The following is a 20,310-nucleotide window of genomic DNA, read 5'->3' as shown; positions in this document are numbered from 1 at the left end:
TTTGGTGATTACCTGACATTCCAAAGTGTGTAAGTGCTCACCTGATCCTGGCATTTTTTGTGTGCAGTTATAGAAGCATATTATTTGTGTAGCTTACTGTGGGAATAAACTTCAGAAATCACTGAGATTTCTAATTGTTATAGCACACTATTTCACTTACATAAATCTTCACTTTTCACCTTTAAGTTATAAAACAAAACTCTCCCTTAGTGTCTATATGGGATATGTGGGGTTACAGTGTAATAGCTGTTCCCGCACTGAGTTCTCCAGGGGCAAATAATGAAACTAGATGTTACAATTTATTCCATCTTCATGATTACAGACATTCCAGGGCAGGGTGGATACATGAGGCAAATAAAGCAAACTCTTTAACCTTTTAACCAGATGCAGCATTTTGGCAGTTTTAAGATAATACGGGTTGGCTTAATTGGGTTGAAAACTGGCAACAGCAGATCTTTGCAATTTAGGTTGTTCCTCCATAGTTACTCCATGAATCTTAATTCCTAAACTACACTGTGAGCTCTGAAATGGTTTTTACTGCAATATTCTTCAAGCTTTCACATCTTAATCTGAAATCTGACACCTCTTCTTAAGGCAGGGAACTCTGTTAAAGCTGTTTTCCTGTTGGCTAACCCAGTCCACCAGCAATCTTAACAGTTCTATAGAAATAAAGCCATGCTCCCAAGCATTGATTAAAACTTGTGCTGGGATCCCTTTTCCAGAGCATTACCTCCCTGAGAGAAGAGATCCTAACCAATCGCTTCCATGAATAATCCCAGTACAATGTACCTCATGTCCTTCAGAGCAAAACTTAAGAGGTTAGGCAACCCTGATCATCCTGACAAGTCTATCAGTGTTCACATACAAAGGATACTTAAAGCTTATCCCAGATCATAATTCTAAGAAATCATTCAGTTTTAGCACATGGAGTTCCTGCAAGATGCCAGAGTAAGAAATCCTCTCAAAGCAAAGAGTGATGGTTCATCCTCTTATACAATTGAGAGGAAATTAAGGAGGAAAGAAAACTCCCTCCTAAACTCATCAAATCGATGGCTATTTTAACAGCCTTAACTGACGAAATCCAGTGTCCTCTATTTCCTGATTCGAGGAGTCCATTTTCAAGGAGACTGTCAAGGTCAAGAAGAGCTTTCAGGCTTTTCTTTGCCATGGCCCATGAATTCCAGTCCTTCAATGGGGATCTCCTTCTCCTTTATTGCTTTCTGATGGAAGGAAAAACACATGAAACAGATCTATATGAAGCTTGAGGGCCAAACTTTGTAAATACGATGGCACAAAACTAATAAATCAGATTGGACAAAAAAACAACAAAAAAAAAACATGATTCAAGACCTGTACTTTTTAAAACCTGAGTACCATTACGAAGAAATTAAATGTAAGACCAGAGACAGATTGGAAAGGTGGTGTGAGGAATCGTCAAAATTCAAACGTGGAATTTAAACAGTTATCTCCACTCTACTGTGATGGACACAAACTCAAATCTGCGTTCCAGGACTTATTGGCTATGTGACCTTAAGGAAGACTCACTTTCCCATCTGTAAACAGGACAAAGATAGCAACTTGGAATTACCCTGTGGACGTTTTAAATTAACTGGGAGTGCTGTGCCCAGTGCTGTGCTTACAATCTAATTCATTGAACTGGAATGAACATTTCCTAGCTGGCTGGCAGTTCAGAAATCAAACAGGCCAATGAAGGAATTAGAACAACAAAATCAGTCCAGAGACTGACGTCTAACAGGCCAGAGATACTTAACACCGCGCTTCCCCCTCCAAAGTAATAGTGGAATAGTGCACTACCGCAAAAATCAGGGAAACGATTCTGGTGAACTTGCACTGATCGCTTCCTGTTTGGCGGCGTAAGTGTTCCATGTATAAAATAAGAACTATGCCCACTTTGCAAGTTTAGGATGAGGACCAAATGAACCAAAGGGTGCTACTGTGCTCCGTAAGATGTAAAGCACTGCAAAAATATTTAACTTTGTCATTCAGAGAGATACCAGGCAGCCTGGTAGTGATGATGGGAAGACAGCTCCTGCCACTGCCCTCACTGCGGCTTTTCTTCACCCTCCCAATTCCAACTCCCGCAAGATACTACGCGTGTGGCCCGGGACACCGCAGAGAGGACGAGAGGGCCCTGGCCAACTGAGCGCTCACCTGAACACACTGCTGGTAGCGCTTGAAGAGGTCGGTGCACGGGTCCCCGGAGCCGTCCCCCTTGAGGAACTTCTCGGCAAACCAGCGATTAAAGCACTGGTCGTACTCGCGCTTCATGTCAGTGCAGGCCTCCCCTACGCTGTTCATGGCGGCGGCAGCAGTGGCGGCGCGCTCTGATGTCGTCACTCTTAAGCGCGTCGCTCGACTTTACGTGTGGACGCATTACGGCGGCCGAGGAGAGAAATGTGGGCGCGGGCGGTGTTGCTGGGCCATCGGTCCTGGATGGGCCGGCACCGGGGCTTCACCTCCAAGACGGATCCTCAGGTAAAGGCCGGGGGTGTCTAGGCGGGTGGTGAAGCAGGTCGGGACACGGAGCAGGTCCCACCCATGACCCCCATTCTCCGCCTCATCCGCCCAGGGTAGTGGCCGTGTCACGGCTGAGGTGATCGAGCACCTGGAGCGTCTAGCGCTTGTGGACTTCGGCAGCCAAGAGGCCGTGGCACGACTGGAGAAAGCCATCGCCTTTGCCGACCGGCTCCGCGCCGTGGACACGGACGGGGTGGAGCCCATGGAATCAGTATTGGAGGACAGGTAAACACTCGAGGCCGCGTACCCCGAAGCCTTCCTTGTCTGTTGCGCCTTCGCAGCCATTTGAGGTGGCGATTAGTGTGTCCTTTCACGGAAGGGAAAAAGGCCTTAAGCGAGGTGCAAGAACTTTCCCACGGTCACCCCGAGGGGTAAGTGGTTTCATTCCTTCCCTTGTTCGTTATGGATCCTATCACTCTCGTTTAAAATCCTCCAGGCCTCCCAGTGTAACAAGAACAGTGTTCGAATTGATAACCACCTTCAAGGCCCTACTTGGACATACTGCTCTACTCCAGCTATATTACCTTTCTTACTATTCCTCCAACATTACAAATTCGTTCCTTGTGTAGGATCTTTGCGTTTGCTGTTATCTTTTTCTTGGATAGCCTGTCTCCTTGGCATCTCTCCTCTGTAAGTCCTCTCCTTCTCCAAATGTCCTCTCCCTTTCCAATCACTGACTTCCTTGTTGGATTTTCTTCTCTTTCTTGATTATTTTTGTTGATCTGTCCCTTGTTAATAGAATGTGAGCTCATATTTGACTTGCTTACTTATTGGATCCCTGTGTCAAAATATGTCCTGTACATATTTTCTGGCCTAGTGATCCCTATGGACATATCTGTAAAAGTGCATCCAGTGTTCAGGGTGTCCAGATCTGTTTATAATACAAAACAACAACAACAACAAAAGCCAAGAAGAGGCCCCTGGCTGGCTCAATCGGTAGAGTATATGACTCTTGATCTCTGGGGTCGTCAGTTCCAGCCCTATGCTGGGGGTAGAGTTTACTTAAAATAGATAAATGAATTTTTAAAAAATGTGAGGAGTTCTTGGGTAGCTCAGTTGTTTGGGCATCCGACTTCATCTCAGGTCATGATCTTGTAGTTCATGAGTTCAAGCCCCACATTGGGTTCTCTGCTGTCAGCACAGAGCCCACTTCAGATCCTCTGTCTCCCTTTCTCTCTGCCCCTCCCCCCCTCTCAAAAATAAACATTTTTTAAAAAGTATAAGTTTTTTTTAAGTTCAAGAAACAAAAAGACAGTCTCTAAGTGTACTTCATGGCTAAATACATCATCATACAATGGAATATTTGACAAATAGTGAAACAGCTATATATACTGACATGGAAAGGTCCCAAGATAGATTTAATAAAAAAGGCAAAATTCAGAACATTGTGTTTGGGATTATCAATACTTTAATGTGTAATCTATTTGGTATGTTCTGGTATATGCATTAAGTCATGTTTTGTTCCCTCAAAGAGCATGCAAGAAACTTAACAATGATTAGTTTTAAAGAAGGTGGAAATGCAGAGGGAAGTTTTAACTTTTCATTTTATACTGAGGGCCAGGACGTTTACAAATGCATAAAGAAATGGGATAATAACACAAATAGTGAGGTAGTATAGTGTAATGCAATACAGGGGCAGGTCTTTGACAAAGTAGTTTTTATTATATAAAAGGGTGCAGCCTCTCTCCACTTCTACCAGTTGTTACCAAATCTCAATATATTTTAAAGATTTAAAAATACATTTAAAAGAAACTGCTCTTTTTTGAAAAGCAGACTTGTTTTGCTGTTTGGGACTACAGTTTCTTGGGAAGGGTGGGTATGTAGCTCATAAAAAGCAGGGAAGTCTACAGTTCTGCCCTCCCCACTCCCCTTTTTTAAGTTTATTTATTTTAAGGGAGAGAGAGAGAATCCCAAGGAGGCTCCGCACTGTCAACACAGAGCCCAACAAAAGGCTTGAACTCATGAGCCATGAGATCATGACCTGAGCCAAAACCACGAGTCGGACCCTTAACTGACTGAGCCACCCAGGTGTCCCTGTCTTACCCTGTTCTTGATGTGATTAAAAAAAATACATTCCTAGTATAGGTGAGAGCAAAAAATGATTAGCTGCCATTAGTGCCAATAGAGAGAGACAGACCTTTTTGTAACCATAACCTCTGTGTAAAGTGCTTGCTAGGCTCCTGTTTTCTCCTCCCACCTTTGTTTCTTTCACATCCTTTCTCTTATTTTGTCATCTGATGATCAGGTCTACAGAAGTCAAACAATTTGCCCAAAATTACATAACACTTCAAAATAGAAATCTGATGTCATTCTCTTACCCAAGATTTCAGGCTCTCCAGTGTTCTTTAGGATAAAGACAAAGCTTCACCAGAGCCTACAATGCATCATTTAACCTAGCCCCTGCCTACCTCCAGACAGGGCTGTCACCTTCAGTTCCTTGAGCTCTCCATTCTTTTTCCTTCTTGGAATTCTGGGCCCTTGCCTTTATCCTTACCTCATCCCTCCTATGACTTTCTTTTGCTTAACTTCATTTCCTTTCTTCTTCAGATTTCAACTGCCTCTTCCTCAGGGAGATTTTTCATTTTTCTCTATCAAGTCAGGTTCCCTTTCAGCACCTCTCATGGTATTCAGTACAGCTATAATTTTACATGTGTTTATACATCCATTTGAGTAATACTTATTTACTTACTTTAATCTCTACACCCAACATAGGATTTGAACTCATGACACTGAGATCAAGAGTCACGTGCTCTACCAACTGGTCCAGTCAGACACCCGTATTTGTAATATTTCATTCTCTGCCCCTCTCCTATTGCTTATCCATGTTCCAGGGAGCTTATCTATTATTGCTCATCATAGTCTCAGTGTCTAGCACCAAGCACTCAGTAAATATTTGTTGAATGTTCTTTATTAGTATCTTTAGGAAAGGAGCAAATAGAAGAACAAAGAGGAGTCAGAATTTCCCCAATCATCTAAAGGGGAGCTATAGAGAAGTGCAACTATTACTCAGGGAAGAATTGTGAAAAGGGGATTTGGATCTGGTAGGTGGAATAGTGACCTGGTATTCAGTGGTCTGCAGTCTTGCCATAACCTTGGAAACCAGTTTGGGTTTGTGATTCCATTTTACAGATGTAGCACTTGTAAGACTTTCATGTTTTTGAACATACTGCCTCGCTGATGTTTGAAATGGAACCCAGTTAAGGCAAGTATTAAACCATTTTAGGCCACAGTAGGTGTAAAAGCACTGAGGCTATTAGGAATCTCTTGGCACATTAATACCTTACCCGATCATTCGGATTGAGCTAAAAAGCATTAGCATGCTTACATGCCAGGTGCCAAGATTTTTTATGTGTTATCTCAGTTGTCACATACAAACCTGGAAGGTAAATACTAGTATATGCTTTATAGATGAAGAAACCAAGGCTCAGAAAGCTTATGTAATATGCCCCAGAGTTTCACAGGTTTAGTAAGAGAATCCAGGACTTGGAACTCAGAGCCTCAGCTCTCAAATACTGTTCTAGATATGCCGTCTAGGGGAGCCTGGGTGGCTCAGTCAGTTAAGCAGCCGACTTCAGCTCAGGTCATGATCTTTCAGTCTGTGAGTTCGAGCCCCACGTCGGACTCTGGTGCTGACAGCTCAGAGCCTGGAGCCTGTTTCAGATTCTGTGTCTCCCTCTCTCTGACCCTCCCCCATTCATGCTCGGTCTCTGTCTCAAAAATAAATAAACGTTAAAAAAAAATTAAAAAAAAAATAGATATGCCATCTAAAGTCAGCCTCTAGAACCTTAATTCTCTCTTATCTCAAGAGGGACTCAGATGATGACAGCTCTGACTGCAGCCAAATACTTCAGTACTTAGGCTGTCCCTCAGAGTCTTATTCGAACGGAAAATTCTTAGCCAAATTGATTAACTCTCATTCCAGTCTGCATCAAATTAGAAATTGATTAGGCAGGAAGGAAAAGGCTTATTATAGATGGAAATAGAGTGATGCCCAGAAAAATGACTTGTGGCAGCCCAACACCAGCAGCAGAACTCTTATCTGGTCAGTCCAAGGGCCGATAGAGGTACTTCTTCCTTAGTGCTGCCATAGTGCTTTCCATTAAACTGTTTTTTATTAGCATCTTCGTTACTGGTTAATGTGCCATGTCTATAAACTTTAGAGGGCAAGGATTTCTAGTTCACAGAAGCCTTTCTCAACCAGGATTTTTCATCTGAACCAGAACGCATAAAGATTCAAGTGGCCTTTTTTCAGTGCTTCCAAGGAGTACATAATTCATACTAGCCCAGAGACATAGTTGATTTATTATCACATTGGGTGCCCTATAGCATTTGGGCTTAATCCTCTTGTCAAACCCTGAGAAATGCGGTCAGGTAGACATTTAGTCAATCAGTAATTTAGAGGCACCTAAAAATTTCATTGGGTCCCATTTGGATTTTGTGTGTGATTCTGAGATCAAGAAAAGTTAGGTAACTTGCCAAGTGAACTACTGAGGTGCCACCCTCACAGAGACCCTGGTTTCAGTAGTCTAGGATTATGGAAATAGGAAGGTGTGGATTTCTTCTGGAAACAACTCCATCATAATCAGTATTTAGGTAAAAATGTGTATTTAAAGGAGTGAATTTTTTCTGGAAACATCACTTACATAGGAAACTGGATTACCAAATGAGTGAATAAATCCACTGCTATTATATCTACTGTGGGGAAGCAGTAGCTTTTCACCACCTGTTGGTGGTACCAGAGGCTTACTTCATCAGACTCTTCAAGTGCCCTGGGACAATTCAGTCTTCAGTCTGTAGGGACTAGGCAGGCAATGCATGATTACAGCAGGTTAAGTGCATAGGTGTACTGAGTAGTGGGGACTGAGGTGTGCCTGTGTGCACTAACTCTTTCTGAAAGGAGCAGGTGCTATTCGGCACCCACCTCTTACCGTGGTGAAAATGCAGGCCCAGCATTATCAGATCTTCTTTAATATTTAATCTTCCCAGCAATTCTATGAAGTATTCCACAAATAAGGAAACAGGTACATGGAGAGGGTTAAGTAACTTGCCCATGTGCCATGTGTGGCACTAAGATTTGAATTCAGCTGACTCAGGAGCCCTGAGTCATTTTGTTCTACCACCCAACAGAAATATAAACTCCAGAGGGTCCAGTGGTTACCTTTACAGATAATTTTTATTTTGTTCTCCAAGTTTTCTTAAGCCCCTGTATGGTTTGAAAAAAAAAAATCAAGTGCAACCTTCATTTTTCTGGCAAGAGAGTGAAGGTCTGGAAAGATCATTCTTATTCAAGGCCACACAGTTAAGATAGTGCCAGATCCTGGAACAGACTCCAGCTCTGTCCCATCCATACCATGTTTATTGTGTCTAGCCCTAGGGTAAGTGCCACAAAAGAAACAGAACTAGGCCTTTCCTAGAAGAACCTTATCATGACAACTCGGCCCTCTGCAGCCTTTGCCTGGATGTTCATGTAATGTCCTTGCCCTTTTGTCCTGTTAGGCTTACCCCTCAGTCTATGTCTGGCTCTAAGTGGAACGAGTTTGCCTGCTCCCCTATCAGTGATTGAGCAGAGAGACTGCTTATTTTTCAGCTCAAGTATCTAGAAGCAGACTCAGACTATATTTTGCCATGCACTTGTAAACCTTCAAACGGCAGTGAAGCCCCAGTTTGGTTTCACTAGCTTGCCATTTGGATACTTTAATGAAGCCATGAGGCCCAGAGAACAGTGGGAGATTCTTGAGCTATGTAAGGGCAGATACTTTCATATTCATAAAGGTGGCTACAGTGAAAAAACAACTCATCTTATGGGTACAAGGGGTACAGAACTGTGCTCAGACTCCATCCTGTCACTTAGGAGCTAATATCCTTAAACCACTAATAACCACTCTTGAGCAAGTTTCTTCACCTGCCTGGAAGCCCATTTCCCATCCCAACAATCCAGTGGTTTCTTGCCCATCCTTTAGCAGTGACATCACCTATTCTGAATGTCTGTTCCTCACCCAGGCTAGATTAGGTGCCCCTTTCTATTCCCTTGGCAAGCCTTGCTTACCTGTTAGATTTAACACATTTTATTGTAATTGCCTTACCTGTCTTCACCAAAAGCAACTTACCCATGGTTGAACATATCAGTCCTGAGGAATAATTATCACTTACCTCACTGAGTTGAGAGAATCTATCAACTGCAGATTGTTATTTGGTCTACTGTTGACAAGTCCTCTATCTTTGAACAGTAACCACAACTCAAGAATATGCTGCTCCATTTTTTCCATTCTTGACCCTCTCCACCCATGCTCTAGAAGCCTATTCTCTGAGAAGGTAACCTTGAGCTTCTGGTTTTGTAGATGTCTGTACTTGAGATCTGACAATGTGGTAGAAGGCAACTGTGTTGAAGAACTACTACAAAATGCCCATCGAGTTGTGGAGGAGTATTTTGTGGCTCCCCCAGGTATGTTTTGCCCCAAGTGGTTTAACTGTCCCTCAGTGAACTAAGAACATAGTGGTAGCTGTGAGGCCCAAATTTTGCTACATGAAAGTATTTTGAGAAGTATAAAGTAGGAACTAGGTGAAGGTGGTCAAAAGGTACAAACTTCACTGTAGAACAGAATGACTATAGTTTACAGTACTGTACTCTGTATTTGAAAGTTGCTAGAGAGTAGATCTTAAAAGTTCTCACCACAAGAAAAAAATCAGAACTATGTGAGATATTAACTAATCTTGTGGTAATCATTCTGCAGTATATACATATATTAAATCATTGTGTTGTACACCTTAAACTTACACAGTGTTATGTCAATTATTTCTCAATAAAACTGGAACTAATGAAAAAAACCCGTATTTATTAATAGTGAAAAAAAAAAAGCATAAATCAAATACAGGTGGTGGCATTAAGGTGGCAGTAGAGTCCAGGGGTCATGTTTCCTTCTAGGGACCAGTCTGTAATAGGAATGAACAAAACAGCCCTGTGGCGGGGAGAGGTGTATACAGTGGCACATCTGGAGCTCAACCTCTGCCTAAAAGGGCATTCACTGCTCCTCATTCAGTGCCAGGCAGTAATGTGAGCCCATATTCGCAGAGAACCCAGACATCTGGCATTTTCGTTGGGGCACCGGGGGTTATTTCCCAAATTTTAAGTACGGGAGCTAATTCAAAGATTTAAAAAACAAACAAACAAACAAACAAAAAAAAACCCACATAAAACATACCTGCAAGCCAGATGCATCCTGGGAGCCATCAGTTTGCAACCCTGGTGTTGAGATTTGCATCTTTAAAATTTGCTGTGACTATTATAAATGAAAACTTAAAAATAACTCTGGGCCAATAATAAAATCCAGAATCCTGGGTGGGTTGAACTTTTTAGCTCCTCTACAGATGGGTGGGTCTTCAGAATGCAGAACTGCTGCACCCATCTGGACATGTGGGAATGTGAGCTTGAGCACTCAGGTAGATGGTTTTCCAAATGCCAGCTTCAGTCAGGAGATCACCTCAGAGGAGAACCATTCTAAGTAGTCTCAGAGACAAACATCAGTCCCCCAGTGCAAGGATTACCTCTTTGATCAAGACTAGTCAGTCGAGACCAGTCAGTTAAAGGAAAGCGCTGCTTGAAGCCAGTATGGGAAAGAAAGCTTAAAAACTTGTGGGCTTGGGCTTGGAGTGCCTGGCTGGCTCAGTTAGTAGAGCATGTGGTTTTGTTTTGTTTTGTTTTTTTGAGAGGGAGAGTATCTTAAGCAGGCTCCACGCCCAGTGTGGAGCCCAACATAGGGCCTGATCTCATGACCATGAGATCATGACCTGAGCCAAAATTAAGAGTTGGACACTCAACTGACTGAGCCACTCAGGCACCCTGAGCACATGTGACTCTTGATCTCAGGGTCTTGAGTTCAAACCTCTCATCCAGCGCGGAGCCTACTTAAAAATAATAAAAATTAAAAAAAAAAAAAAAAGGTGTGGGCTCAACTCTTAATCAGGCCCCTGGTTCACTAAACTACCTCAGATTAACTGTGAAGAGAAAAAAGATTTTATAATTTATCTCAGAGCCTGATAGTTGTCACTATTTTAACAGACATAGCCATTGATCACATATGTTATTTCTCAAATAGAACTTTGTGTCAGACTTTGCTTTTTGGGAAAGTGAATTTACAATTATTAATGTCCTTCCTTCCACTCCTGTGTGCATATTAACTAGCTAACCTGTCTCTGCTCCTTATTGAAAAGTGTGCATTTATTAGGATTCACTTGTAACTGTTATTCTTTCAGACACTCAGAAATAACAGGGTAGTAGCTACACTTATTTGCATTGCTTACTTTTCGTGACAAACCAAGTGATAAGTTAGCTCAGTTGAGTCAGTTGGGAAACAGGCTCAGCTATAACATCCTTTTTTGTTATTGTTTTCAAACAGGTAATATCTCTTTGCCAAAGCAGGATGAACAACAGCCCTTTTCACACAACTGACTAGCTATTCGTGGAGGCCCAAAGATAGTATTTTGTTACCACGAACACAAATATTTCCACTTTCTTCGGTTACCTGAAAAAAACTGATGTTTAAGTGATTTTTAGTAACTAACTCTCTGAAGACAACATTGGGAGTTACCTAGCCAAAACAAGGCAATGAGTTCCTGCTTCTACTGGAAGTAAAAGGTACTGTCACTTTCTGAGGAAATGAATCAAATATTTATTCACACAGTGTTCAGTATAGGTTATTCTCCTTTATCTCCTCCCAAAACGGTGGTCTACCAAGCTGTACGTAAATCGGTTTTTCTATTTACGTAACTATTAGACAGTGTATCTGATCGCTATATGACAACCTGTGTTGTACTTTTCAGTTGCTGTTTCTGTCATCTAAGAAACTTTGTATCTTTACCAAACAAACTCAGATTTGTTCCTGGGTACCCCCTTTATTCAGAGCAGAAGGCTAACTTTCTCCTAATGTCTGAAGAGTGTTCAAAGTAGACTCTACAGCTTGGGAGCTCCTAACCTACAATCATCCACCATCCCACAAAGTCATTACACTCAAAATGGATACTAGCCATAGCTATAGTTTTTCTGAAAAGAACTTACAATAAAAATAGCCCTGGAATAGCTAACAGTACTATATCGAACACTAAAAATTTGCTAAGAGGGTAGATACTATATTAAATGTTCTTACCACAAATAAATCTTAAAGAAGTAGGGAGGAGACTTGGGGAGGTGATGGATATGGTTATAGCTTTGACAGGGTGATCGGTATACACTTAACCCCAAACTCATTGATTCATATACATTAAATAAGTACAGCCTTTTACATATCAATCATACTTCAATAAAGTGGCTTTTTAACAAAAAGACCCAGGTCTGGAACAAAGTAGCCTCCCTGTCCCCACCACGATTACTGAATCGAGTAGAATCCAAGATACTGGAGTTTTTTGATTTTGTGTTTTAAGAAGGCTCAGATACCAAAGTTAAGTAAAACAGATTGAGGGGTAAAAGCGATAGAAGCAAAAATTAAAGAGATTTTTTCCCCCCCTCCAAACCGCCAGAGTTGGTTTTAAGAATTTTCCAGTGATCTTTATGCTGCTTCCAACTTTAAAAGGTCTGTTTTATTCTTCTCATTCCTTTGCCCTATCTTAAATGCTCCTTTTTTCTTTAAAGTGGCTTCATTTAGGGGCATCTAAGTGGCTCAGTTGGCTAAGCATCCGATTCTTGGTTTCGGCTCAGGTCGTGATCTCACAGCTTTGTGGTTCAAGCCCCGCATCGGGCTCTGCACTGGCAGCACAGAGCCTGCTTGGGATTCTCTCTCCCTCTTCCACTCACGCTGTGTGCCTCTCTCTCAAAATAAATAAACTTAAAAAAAAATTTTTTTAAATAATAAAGCACCTTCATTTATAAACTTGGCCTTCAATTATAAGCCTGAACCAACTCTTGGGATTGAAATTTTCGAAACCACCATCATAGCAACTATCTTTGTCCCCAAATAAAGTTATCCACTCCTGCTCCTTACCAACTGGGTGCAGCTGCCACTACAACTCAATGACTTTTTTTTTTTTAATCAGTGTGCCTATTTGGTGAAATCTATTAACTTAATCAAGGACAACCACACATGTCAATTACTAAACGTTTAAAATATATTTCTAAACAGAATGGGCCGACTCAGTCACAGTAACTGCTGATCTCCATAGTAGAGCAACCCACAAAGACACAGCACTGATTTTTTTCCCATAATCAGGGGTGAAAAATATACAACTTATTTCTGAACCAAAACCACAATTTCTGCAGTTTATAATGTTTCACTGCCAATATGGCCCTGGTAGAAATTATGTATTTTATTTCCTTAAAAAAAAAATTAAAAAAATTTCCTAAGACACTAAATCATCAATCTGGAATGTAGATTCTGAGCACAAAGAGCTCAGTTCACCTAAAAAATAAAGAAAAATTTCCCATCACCTGTCTCAGTAGGGCCTGAAAGGAGAGAAGTAGTGTGGGGAACCCCTGCTTTGGTATGGAGAGTCACGGCCCCTTGACCCAGAACGAGACCGTGAGTAGCCATAGCTGGTGCTTCTCTCTGGATAAACTCGGATGTAGGAAGTTTCACCCTGAAATTCAAACAAAAAGAGTGAAGGAAAAAATAAGACTCAGAGAAATACAGCACACTAAAACTTAACATGGCTGCCTAACAATAATAGTTAAGTACCGAGCACTTACTGTTTGTCTGGCATGATGTCATCTCATTAAACCCTCACAACAATATTATGCCCTAGGTAGGTTTACCAGCACATTTCAACAATGAGGAAAACAATGTTATAATCTATTCCAGGGTGACACATACAATAAATGACAACTTCACATGTTGTAAATGAGCTGAAATACTAGCTACTACGATTAACATATCTGAATTACTACCATTGACTCCTGAATCTTAAGAACTGGAAAGGATCTCAGAGGTCATTCAGTTCAATCCCCTGCCACCTCATATATGCGTTTGAGGATGGGTTCCTATGGAAGAAGCTAACCAGTATTCAACACCTCTCAGGTGTCAGGACCTGGGTTAGATACTCGTAAGTTAGCTTCCTGGCAAGTCTTATGAGACAGTGCTATTATTGTTCCTGTTTTGCATATCGAGGGACCAAAGTTCAGAGAATAACTCTGCTAAGAAATAAATGAGTGAGTGGCAGAGGAGTCATGTCTAGGCTGGCCTGTGTTCAGGCCCTTTGCCCTCAGCCAACACTCTCAAAGGATCTAAAGATGCTAAGATGAAAGAAGTCAGATGTGGAATTCCCTAGGTAAAGTCAGTAATTGGATTTATCCTTACTGAGACCCTGCTTTGCAGTGTAACTAAGGACCAGATGTTTTGTTTCTGCTCCAAATTCAGTCTGAGTAAAAGCAGTGTTAAGCTGTGTACTTTCCAAGCCATAAAATTAGGGAATTATATGAATCCTTAGAAAAAGAAATAGATCCTTGGGGCTCCTGGGTGACTCAGTCAGTTGAGCGGCCAACTCTTGATTTCAGCTTAGGTCATGATGCCAGGGTTGTGGGCTCAAGCCCCAAGTCCATGCTCAGTTTGGAGCCTGCTTAAGATTCTCTCCCTCTGCCCCTCTCCCTCACTCGTACTCACTCGCTCTCTCTAAAAAAAGGAAGGAAGGAAGAAAGGAAAGAAAGAAGGAAGGAAAAGGAAATGGACCCAGAAATTCCTATCTCCAGACATCTAAATCCCATAAGTCAGGACAATATAAACAGTAAAAAAAGAATGTCCAGTTGTTCTGCTCTCTGGTCTCAATGGTATCAAAAGGACAGTCAACATGTGAATCAGATAGAAAGATCCAAAGTAGCAGCTGCCTTCTTGAAAGACATAAAGAACTAAGTCTTGAGGGTAAGGTCATTATAAGAAAATGCCAAGATGGCTAAGGTTTCAAAGAGGATCCTGCACTACTTTGGGAAAGGAAAAATTAAGTGTACAACTTGGCCCAACAGCAGTACCTAGAAAAGCTGAGATGCTGAGGCTGGCTTGCAGAACCCAGACTAGACCCAGAGGAGGGACAACCATAATGATCAGGTTCACAGAGGTACACTGCAGATTAAACCAGCTGTGAAGGGAATGGTATCACAGAATAGCTCACCACATTATGACAGACTGCACCAGTATTCTCTCCGGGTTAAAAATACTATGACTGCAGATTTCTCTGTTATGACCCTGCAGGACTCAGGCATGATGAATTCCTTGGCTTTTCCACTTAAGACAGATCTTTAATGGTACTGTGAGGTCCTCAAATGGCAAATGCATGGCCTGTTGCTACTTCTCTAGATCAGCTTCAGGTGGAGTGGCCTGGGTGCAAGCTCAACAGAAGGTGGGAACCCACCTCATGAGAGCGGAATTTGGTGTCATCCAGTTTACGGAGGGCATATTCCATGTCTTCTTTTCGGAGATATTCCACCATCCCCATTCCATCCTTCTGCACATCTGCATAACAGACGTCCCCAGCTTCTCTCATGTGATCCTTCAGATCCTGCCAGCTGCCTGATGGAGGAAGTCCTAGGCATGGACAACATAAGAGGCCATATCCTTCAGCCATGTTAACTGACCTGTTAAGAGCCAGCAATACCTAGGGTCCCTTTTCCATCAATCACTCACTACTTTTAAATCCTGAGGATCCCCAAATCATAAACCGTAGGGACATAAATCCAAAAAAGAGCACTAAAGTATGTGTAGTAAACCACTGTAAGAAGCTGGTCCTAGGCTAATTTTCCAGAGACCAAGCCTTTCCAATGGAGCAATAAGTCTACCCTATTATAGGTTTGATATCTCTGAGATTCACAGCCTGCCTTTCTTTATCCTTCATATTTAATATCAAACTCCCAAGACTTTTGAGTTCTAATTTTTTTCCATTATGAAATTTATCAGTACCAACTGTTTCTTGCTTACTGGGTTCTCAGAACATAGGAATTTTGAAAGTATCCAATGAAGTAATAACCAAGGTGTAGCCGAAGGTAACAACACACCAAAAAATCTAAAGTTTTTCTTGTAGTAGTGAATGACTGACAAATTAAACAAAGTACCTTTTAAAAGATCACCAACATTCTTCAATACAGTGGGGGAAAAGGTAAGACTCAGACGCTAAAACTAGTCGGGAATTATACAACCCTACCTGATGTCATGAAAGGGAAATGTGCTCCTGCTCTCAAAGGCTGTGTTTACCGCTCACAGCTCAGGACTGCAGCCATTTCCTAATAGTTTTCTAAGCAGGATTTCAGAGCAGCATGGAGAGAAAAAAAGATATGTATGACATCCTGAAGGAGGGAATAGAGTTCTGGGGTTAAAAAAATTACAAAGGGACACAAGATAGGCAGATACTGAGAGGATCACTGTTAAGCACCACAGGAGTCTGTTGTGACAGTGTGAAATTCCTATCTAAGAAAGTGCCAAGTTCTTCAATACATTTCACTCCACCATGGTCTTAAAATGCCCCTGTAATGTGCAGAGGGCCCCAGGTCTTCACCACTGTATTAATATTTTGAAAAGATGCGTACACCTCTGAGCTTGCCGTTTCATCACTTGTGAACATTTCATTTAGACATTTCATTCTATATCATTCTATATTCTGCAAAACAATCCCTAAAACTTAAAGTTGTTTTGTTTTCTCTTTTGTATAATTCCAAAGCCACCACCAAAATCTGGTGTTTTTCACGATCCAAGGCCGAACAGTTATTCAATTCTGGCTCCTGGAATGTCTAGCAAACCTGAAACCTAGTACATTCCAAAAGAAAACATCTATAGAATTCTAGCTCCGGGGTTTTGCCATCATCTTCCCTCTCAACAGTAGGAAACTCCTTTATAAAAAGCAAATTTATGGGGACGCCTGGGTGCTTCAGTCAGTTGAGTGTCTGACTTCAGCTCAGGCCACGATCTCACAGTTCATGACTTCAAGCCCCGCATCAGGCTTTGTACTGAGAGCACAGAGCCTGGAGCTTGCTTTGAGTTCTGTGTCTCCCTCTCTCTCTGCCCCTCCCCTTCATGCTCTGTCTCTCTCTTAAAAATAAAAATGAACATTAAAAAAAAAAAAAGGCAAATTTATGTTCTACCAAGGCTGTACTACCAATGCAGTTTCATTTGCAAGATACCTGCCTGCCTCACTGGCAAGACTGCGGGGCTTCAGACTGTGCACAGTCTACTGAAAAGAAAGCCTGTGTTCCATGCAAAGTAACAGCTAACATTTCTTGGAGGCCAGACTGTGTGCTAAGTATTTTACATGCATCACCTTATTCGGTTTGAAAAGAACATACCTGAAACAAGAACTCGGAAATCAGATCTTCTTGTAGGAGGCCCATTCCTCCCACCGCGGGGCCACCCACCCCGACTGCCATAAGTCCTGGGGAACTCCACACGAAGCCGACACTGGCCATAATCATAACCATTCCTTCCATAAATTGCATCCTCAGCATCTCTGCAAAGAAAAGTTTGTGGAGTTAGTGCTGCTCAGGAGGCTGACTGACTTCCCAGTGAGGGGCATGAGTAACAAGTATAAAAGGGAAACCTAGAATTGAGAAAAACAATCTTGATGCACTACTGCTTTGAAGATACTTCATGGTATTCGATTTAAACTTTACAGCTGTCCCACACAGGGTTTTCTAGATATGAAATGATAATGAAACAGTAAAGAGATTACTTATAAGAGGATTCATTCAGAAAAAAGAATTGGCAGATAAGTGATTTCATCAGTATATTTCTCTAACCCTGTTAGCAGTTTCTTAAAATGCCCTCCACACACTAGTCCTTTAATAATTAACAAGGATTGGTACCATCAAATCTATAGAAAGAAAAATCATTTAGGGGCGCCTGGGTGGCTCAGTCGGTTGAGCATCCGACTTCGGCTCAGGTCATGATCTCAAGGTCTGTGGGTTCGAGCCCCGCGTCGGGCTCTGTGCTGACAGCTCAGAGCCTTGGAGCCTGCTTCAGATCCTGTGTCTCCCCCTCTCTCTGCCCCTCCCCCGCTCTCACTTTGTCTTACTCTGTCTCTCAAAAATAAATAAATGTAAAAAAAAATAAAGAAAGAAAAATCATTTAAAAAGAAATCAGGCTCTGGGGAGGAGCCTGGGTGGCTCAGTTAAGTGTCTGATTCTTGATTTCGGCTCAGGTCATGATCTCACAGTTGTGGGATTGAGCCCTATATCCAGCTCTGTCATGAGCGTGGAGCCTGCTTGAGATTCTCTCTCTGCCCCTCTATCCCACTCGGACTCTCTCCCTCTCTCAAAAATAAATTCATAAACTTAAAAAATCAGACTGAAAGTAGTATTTTGTGAGGAATATGGAACTCTCTCATGTGTACTTTTTCAGCATGGTTTGGAAAACTAAGTTGTGGAGACCGCTCTGTGGGTACAGTTCTGCCAGAGAGGTAAATATTCAGTCACTTCCAGTCTTCCCTAGGGCTCTAGTAGAACCAAGCTGGTTCTCCAGCACTGGATTGGAGAAAGAATGGCCTCCGTGCTTGGATGGACAAGCAGAGCCGAAGATGTACTAATGAAGGCAGCATTCAGTTGTCACAGCACATAATTGCTTACCACAATTCTAGTCCCCGGGTTAAAAGCAAGGACCACAACCAGTGCAAACCTGGCTATATTTGTAATGAAGTGAAGGAGAGGCAGAACTGCTAGGGTTGAAGAGCAGATTTCAAAGCAGACTGACCAGTTCCAATCATTACCCTACTTACTAGTAGCCGTCTTTGGGTAAGTGCTTTTATCAAGTTTTCACGTCTCTTAAATGTGAACAACATGCCTCCCTCACAGAGTTTTCATAAGGATTAAAGAAGGTACTACGTGTGCAGTGCTCTAATGATATCAAAAGATAGCTTTTCTATTATGAAAGGAGGGAAGAGATGACAATGCAGCACATCACACAGGAAGTTTGTGTTCTAAAGGGCAGCACAGGGGGGGTTCAAATCCTACCTTATCCCTTACTAGCATTCTCTTTTATCGGCAACTCTAAATCCCCAGTTTCTTCATTCGTAAGATGTGGCTAACACTACCTCTTTTATAGGTTGTTGAAAACGCTAAAGTGGTACTTGACACACAGTGACTTCAAAAAACACACCGGAACAGTCACAGAGGTGCAACCTCCAGTTTCAGTGTGAAAATGCCCAGTTCCGTTTTTGAGGCAAATGGCAGCTCTGTGGGGATCATCAAAGCCTCAGAGTGCTTCCTACCTCCTCCACAGAGGCCCTCCTGGCCCTATGCCACTACACCAGGTAGGCAAGACACCCGAAAGACGGTCCTTGCAGCAGAGCCCGCCCGGCGCACACTAGGTGAAGCATTCCCTGGGTCAATGCTGGGAAACACTGGGCTCTCATGGACCCCGGGTGGAGTGACCAGTCCAATGCGGCGGCTTCTGGGAACCACCAACCGCAGTTTTTGAAAGTTCCCAGACCTTTTCTGGCCATCAGGCCTACAAAGTTTGCAAAAATCAAAAAGACCCCTTCGAGCCAGTTTAGGGATCAAATGCTTGGGGCCCTAAGCGTCTAGCGGTGTCGCCCTCAGAGGAGTGGAGTGAAATCAGACACCCCCCACCCCCGACCATTTTGGAAGTTCTTCCAAAGCCCTGGTGCTTTTAGAAGGACAAGGCCGGGACCTTGTGAGGAGGGGCGCGCGCAGATGGAGATCTGGGCCATCACAGAGACCCCCTTTCACCCTCCAAAGACAACCACATCCCCGCAGTCTGTTCCCCGCTAACGGCGAGTTCTGGCTGGGGGGAGGGGTGGGCAGGGAGGGGGCCTGGCCACTTCTGCTCTTCACCGAGTCCGAGTCCTCTCCCGGCTGGTTCCGGGCCCAAGGTGCCCTGGGCCGCTTCCCCTGAAGGCTGCCCCTCCAGCCATGAGGGAGAGAACGGTCGCGTGTACCATCCCCGAGGCCAGTCTGGGCGGGCCGGGGCCCTCCACAGGCCCAGCTTTTGTTTTTTAAATAAAGCAAAAAAATAGTCCTAGAGGAAGTGACGACGGAGCAAAGGACGGCCAGAGCGGGCGGTGAGAGGCCTCATCCTCCACCCGGGGGCGCCGTGAGGGGTCTGCGCTGAGGGGGGAGGGGAGGCCCCACAGGGGAGGAGGGAAGGCGGGGGCCCGGGGGCCCGGGGTCTCGGGCGGGCGGAGCGGGGCCTCACCGGGGGTCCTCGAAGCGCACGAAGGCGAAGGGCACGAGGCCGTGCCGGTTCTTGAGCTCGATCTCGCGGATGCGGCCGTACTTGTAGAACAGGTCCTCCAGGTCCTTCTCGCGCACGTCGGTCGGAAGGTTCCCCACGTAGATGCGCCCGTCTCCCTCGCCGCCGCGCTCGTCCGCCCAGCCCGACATCCGCACCGCCCGACGCCGCGGGCCCGCCGCAGCCCACGTCGCCGCCGCCGCCTCAGCCGGGGTCCCCCCGCAGCGTCCCCGCGGGCTCGGAGGCGCTCAGCCGCACTGCATTGTGGGAACGGCGGAGCGGAAGCGAAGGGGTCGACGGAGGCAAAAAGAATCGTCTTAAAGGGGACGCGCTGCGATGACCGCGCGTGCGCGCAGGCCGGCGCCCCCTGTAGGCGCGTGTGGGCTCGAGGGCGACTAGAGAGAGAGATTGGAGTCCCGTGAATTGGGTTCGATTCCCAGAATTCCTTGAAAGCAATTCACTCGCCTAATTAGTGCACTTGAGCGAGTGACTCAGGCTTCCTAGGCCTCAGTTTTCTGCCTCTGTAGCGCCGCCTGCCTCACAGGCTTTTGTGAGCATTCCCTGTGGCGACGCGGGCGGCGGGCGGAAGGGACCCCGCGGACTGTCACTCTGCTTGCGGGGCGCCGGA

The 20,310-nt window shown here is 43.8% G+C and overlaps 3 protein-coding genes across 3 annotated transcripts; 1 reads left to right on the top strand and 2 right to left on the bottom strand.

Annotated features, from left to right (window-relative positions):
* Positions 1-280: 280 nt before the first annotated feature.
* TRIAP1 (TP53 regulated inhibitor of apoptosis 1) lies at positions 281-2,376 on the bottom strand. Its single transcript, XM_049619243.1, has 2 exons — positions 2,173-2,376; positions 281-1,220 (listed from the first exon to the last, which is right to left on the bottom strand). Exons 1-2 carry the CDS (start codon positions 2,317-2,319, stop codon positions 1,137-1,139), a joined length of 231 nt encoding a protein of 76 aa, XP_049475200.1. The 5' UTR covers positions 2,320-2,376; the 3' UTR covers positions 281-1,136.
* A 9-nt stretch (positions 2,377-2,385) lies between these two features.
* Positions 2,386-11,856, top strand: GATC (glutamyl-tRNA amidotransferase subunit C). The gene is made up of 4 exons (XM_049619240.1): positions 2,386-2,496; positions 2,591-2,763; positions 8,877-8,980; positions 10,932-11,856. Exons 1-4 carry the CDS (start codon positions 2,416-2,418, stop codon positions 10,982-10,984), a joined length of 411 nt encoding a protein of 136 aa, XP_049475197.1. The 5' UTR covers positions 2,386-2,415; the 3' UTR covers positions 10,985-11,856.
* Positions 11,857-12,614: 758 nt separating this feature from the next.
* SRSF9 (serine and arginine rich splicing factor 9) lies at positions 12,615-19,964 on the bottom strand. The gene is made up of 4 exons (XM_049619239.1): positions 19,647-19,964; positions 16,784-16,944; positions 14,863-15,035; positions 12,615-13,101 (listed from the first exon to the last, which is right to left on the bottom strand). Exons 1-4 carry the CDS (start codon positions 19,832-19,834, stop codon positions 12,958-12,960), a joined length of 666 nt encoding a protein of 221 aa, XP_049475196.1. The 5' UTR covers positions 19,835-19,964; the 3' UTR covers positions 12,615-12,957.
* Between the last annotated feature and the right edge of the window lie 346 nt (positions 19,965-20,310).

The sequence above is a fragment of the Panthera uncia genome, assembly GCF_023721935.1.
Source record: "Panthera uncia isolate 11264 chromosome D3 unlocalized genomic scaffold, Puncia_PCG_1.0 HiC_scaffold_8, whole genome shotgun sequence".
Lineage (NCBI taxonomy): Eukaryota > Metazoa > Chordata > Mammalia > Carnivora > Felidae > Panthera > Panthera uncia.
This window is presented reverse-complemented; position numbering and strand designations above follow the sequence as displayed.

Excerpts from the sequence above, each read along its gene's own strand:
- TRIAP1 (XM_049619243.1), bottom strand. The coding sequence starts at position 2,319 with ATGAACAGCGTAGGGGAGGCCTGCACTGACATGAAGCGCGAGTACGAC. Across the intron at positions 1,221-2,172 it reads GCTACCAGCAGTGTGTTCAG|AAAGCAATAAAGGAGAAGGA; the intron begins GTGAGCGCTCAG and ends TCCTTCCATCAG.
- GATC (XM_049619240.1), top strand. The coding sequence starts at position 2,416 with ATGTGGGCGCGGGCGGTGTTGCTGGGCCATCGGTCCTGGATGGGCCGG. Across the intron at positions 2,764-8,876 it reads GAATCAGTATTGGAGGACAG|ATGTCTGTACTTGAGATCTG; the intron begins GTAAACACTCGA and ends CTGGTTTTGTAG. Across the intron at positions 8,981-10,931 it reads GTATTTTGTGGCTCCCCCAG|GTAATATCTCTTTGCCAAAG; the intron begins GTATGTTTTGCC and ends GTTTTCAAACAG.
- SRSF9 (XM_049619239.1), bottom strand. The coding sequence starts at position 19,834 with ATGTCGGGCTGGGCGGACGAGCGCGGCGGCGAGGGAGACGGGCGCATC. Across the intron at positions 16,945-19,646 it reads GTGCGCTTCGAGGACCCCCG|AGATGCTGAGGATGCAATTT; the intron begins GTGAGGCCCCGC and ends TTTTCTTTGCAG. Across the intron at positions 15,036-16,783 it reads TTTCCGAGTTCTTGTTTCAG|GACTTCCTCCATCAGGCAGC; the intron begins GTATGTTCTTTT and ends GTCCATGCCTAG.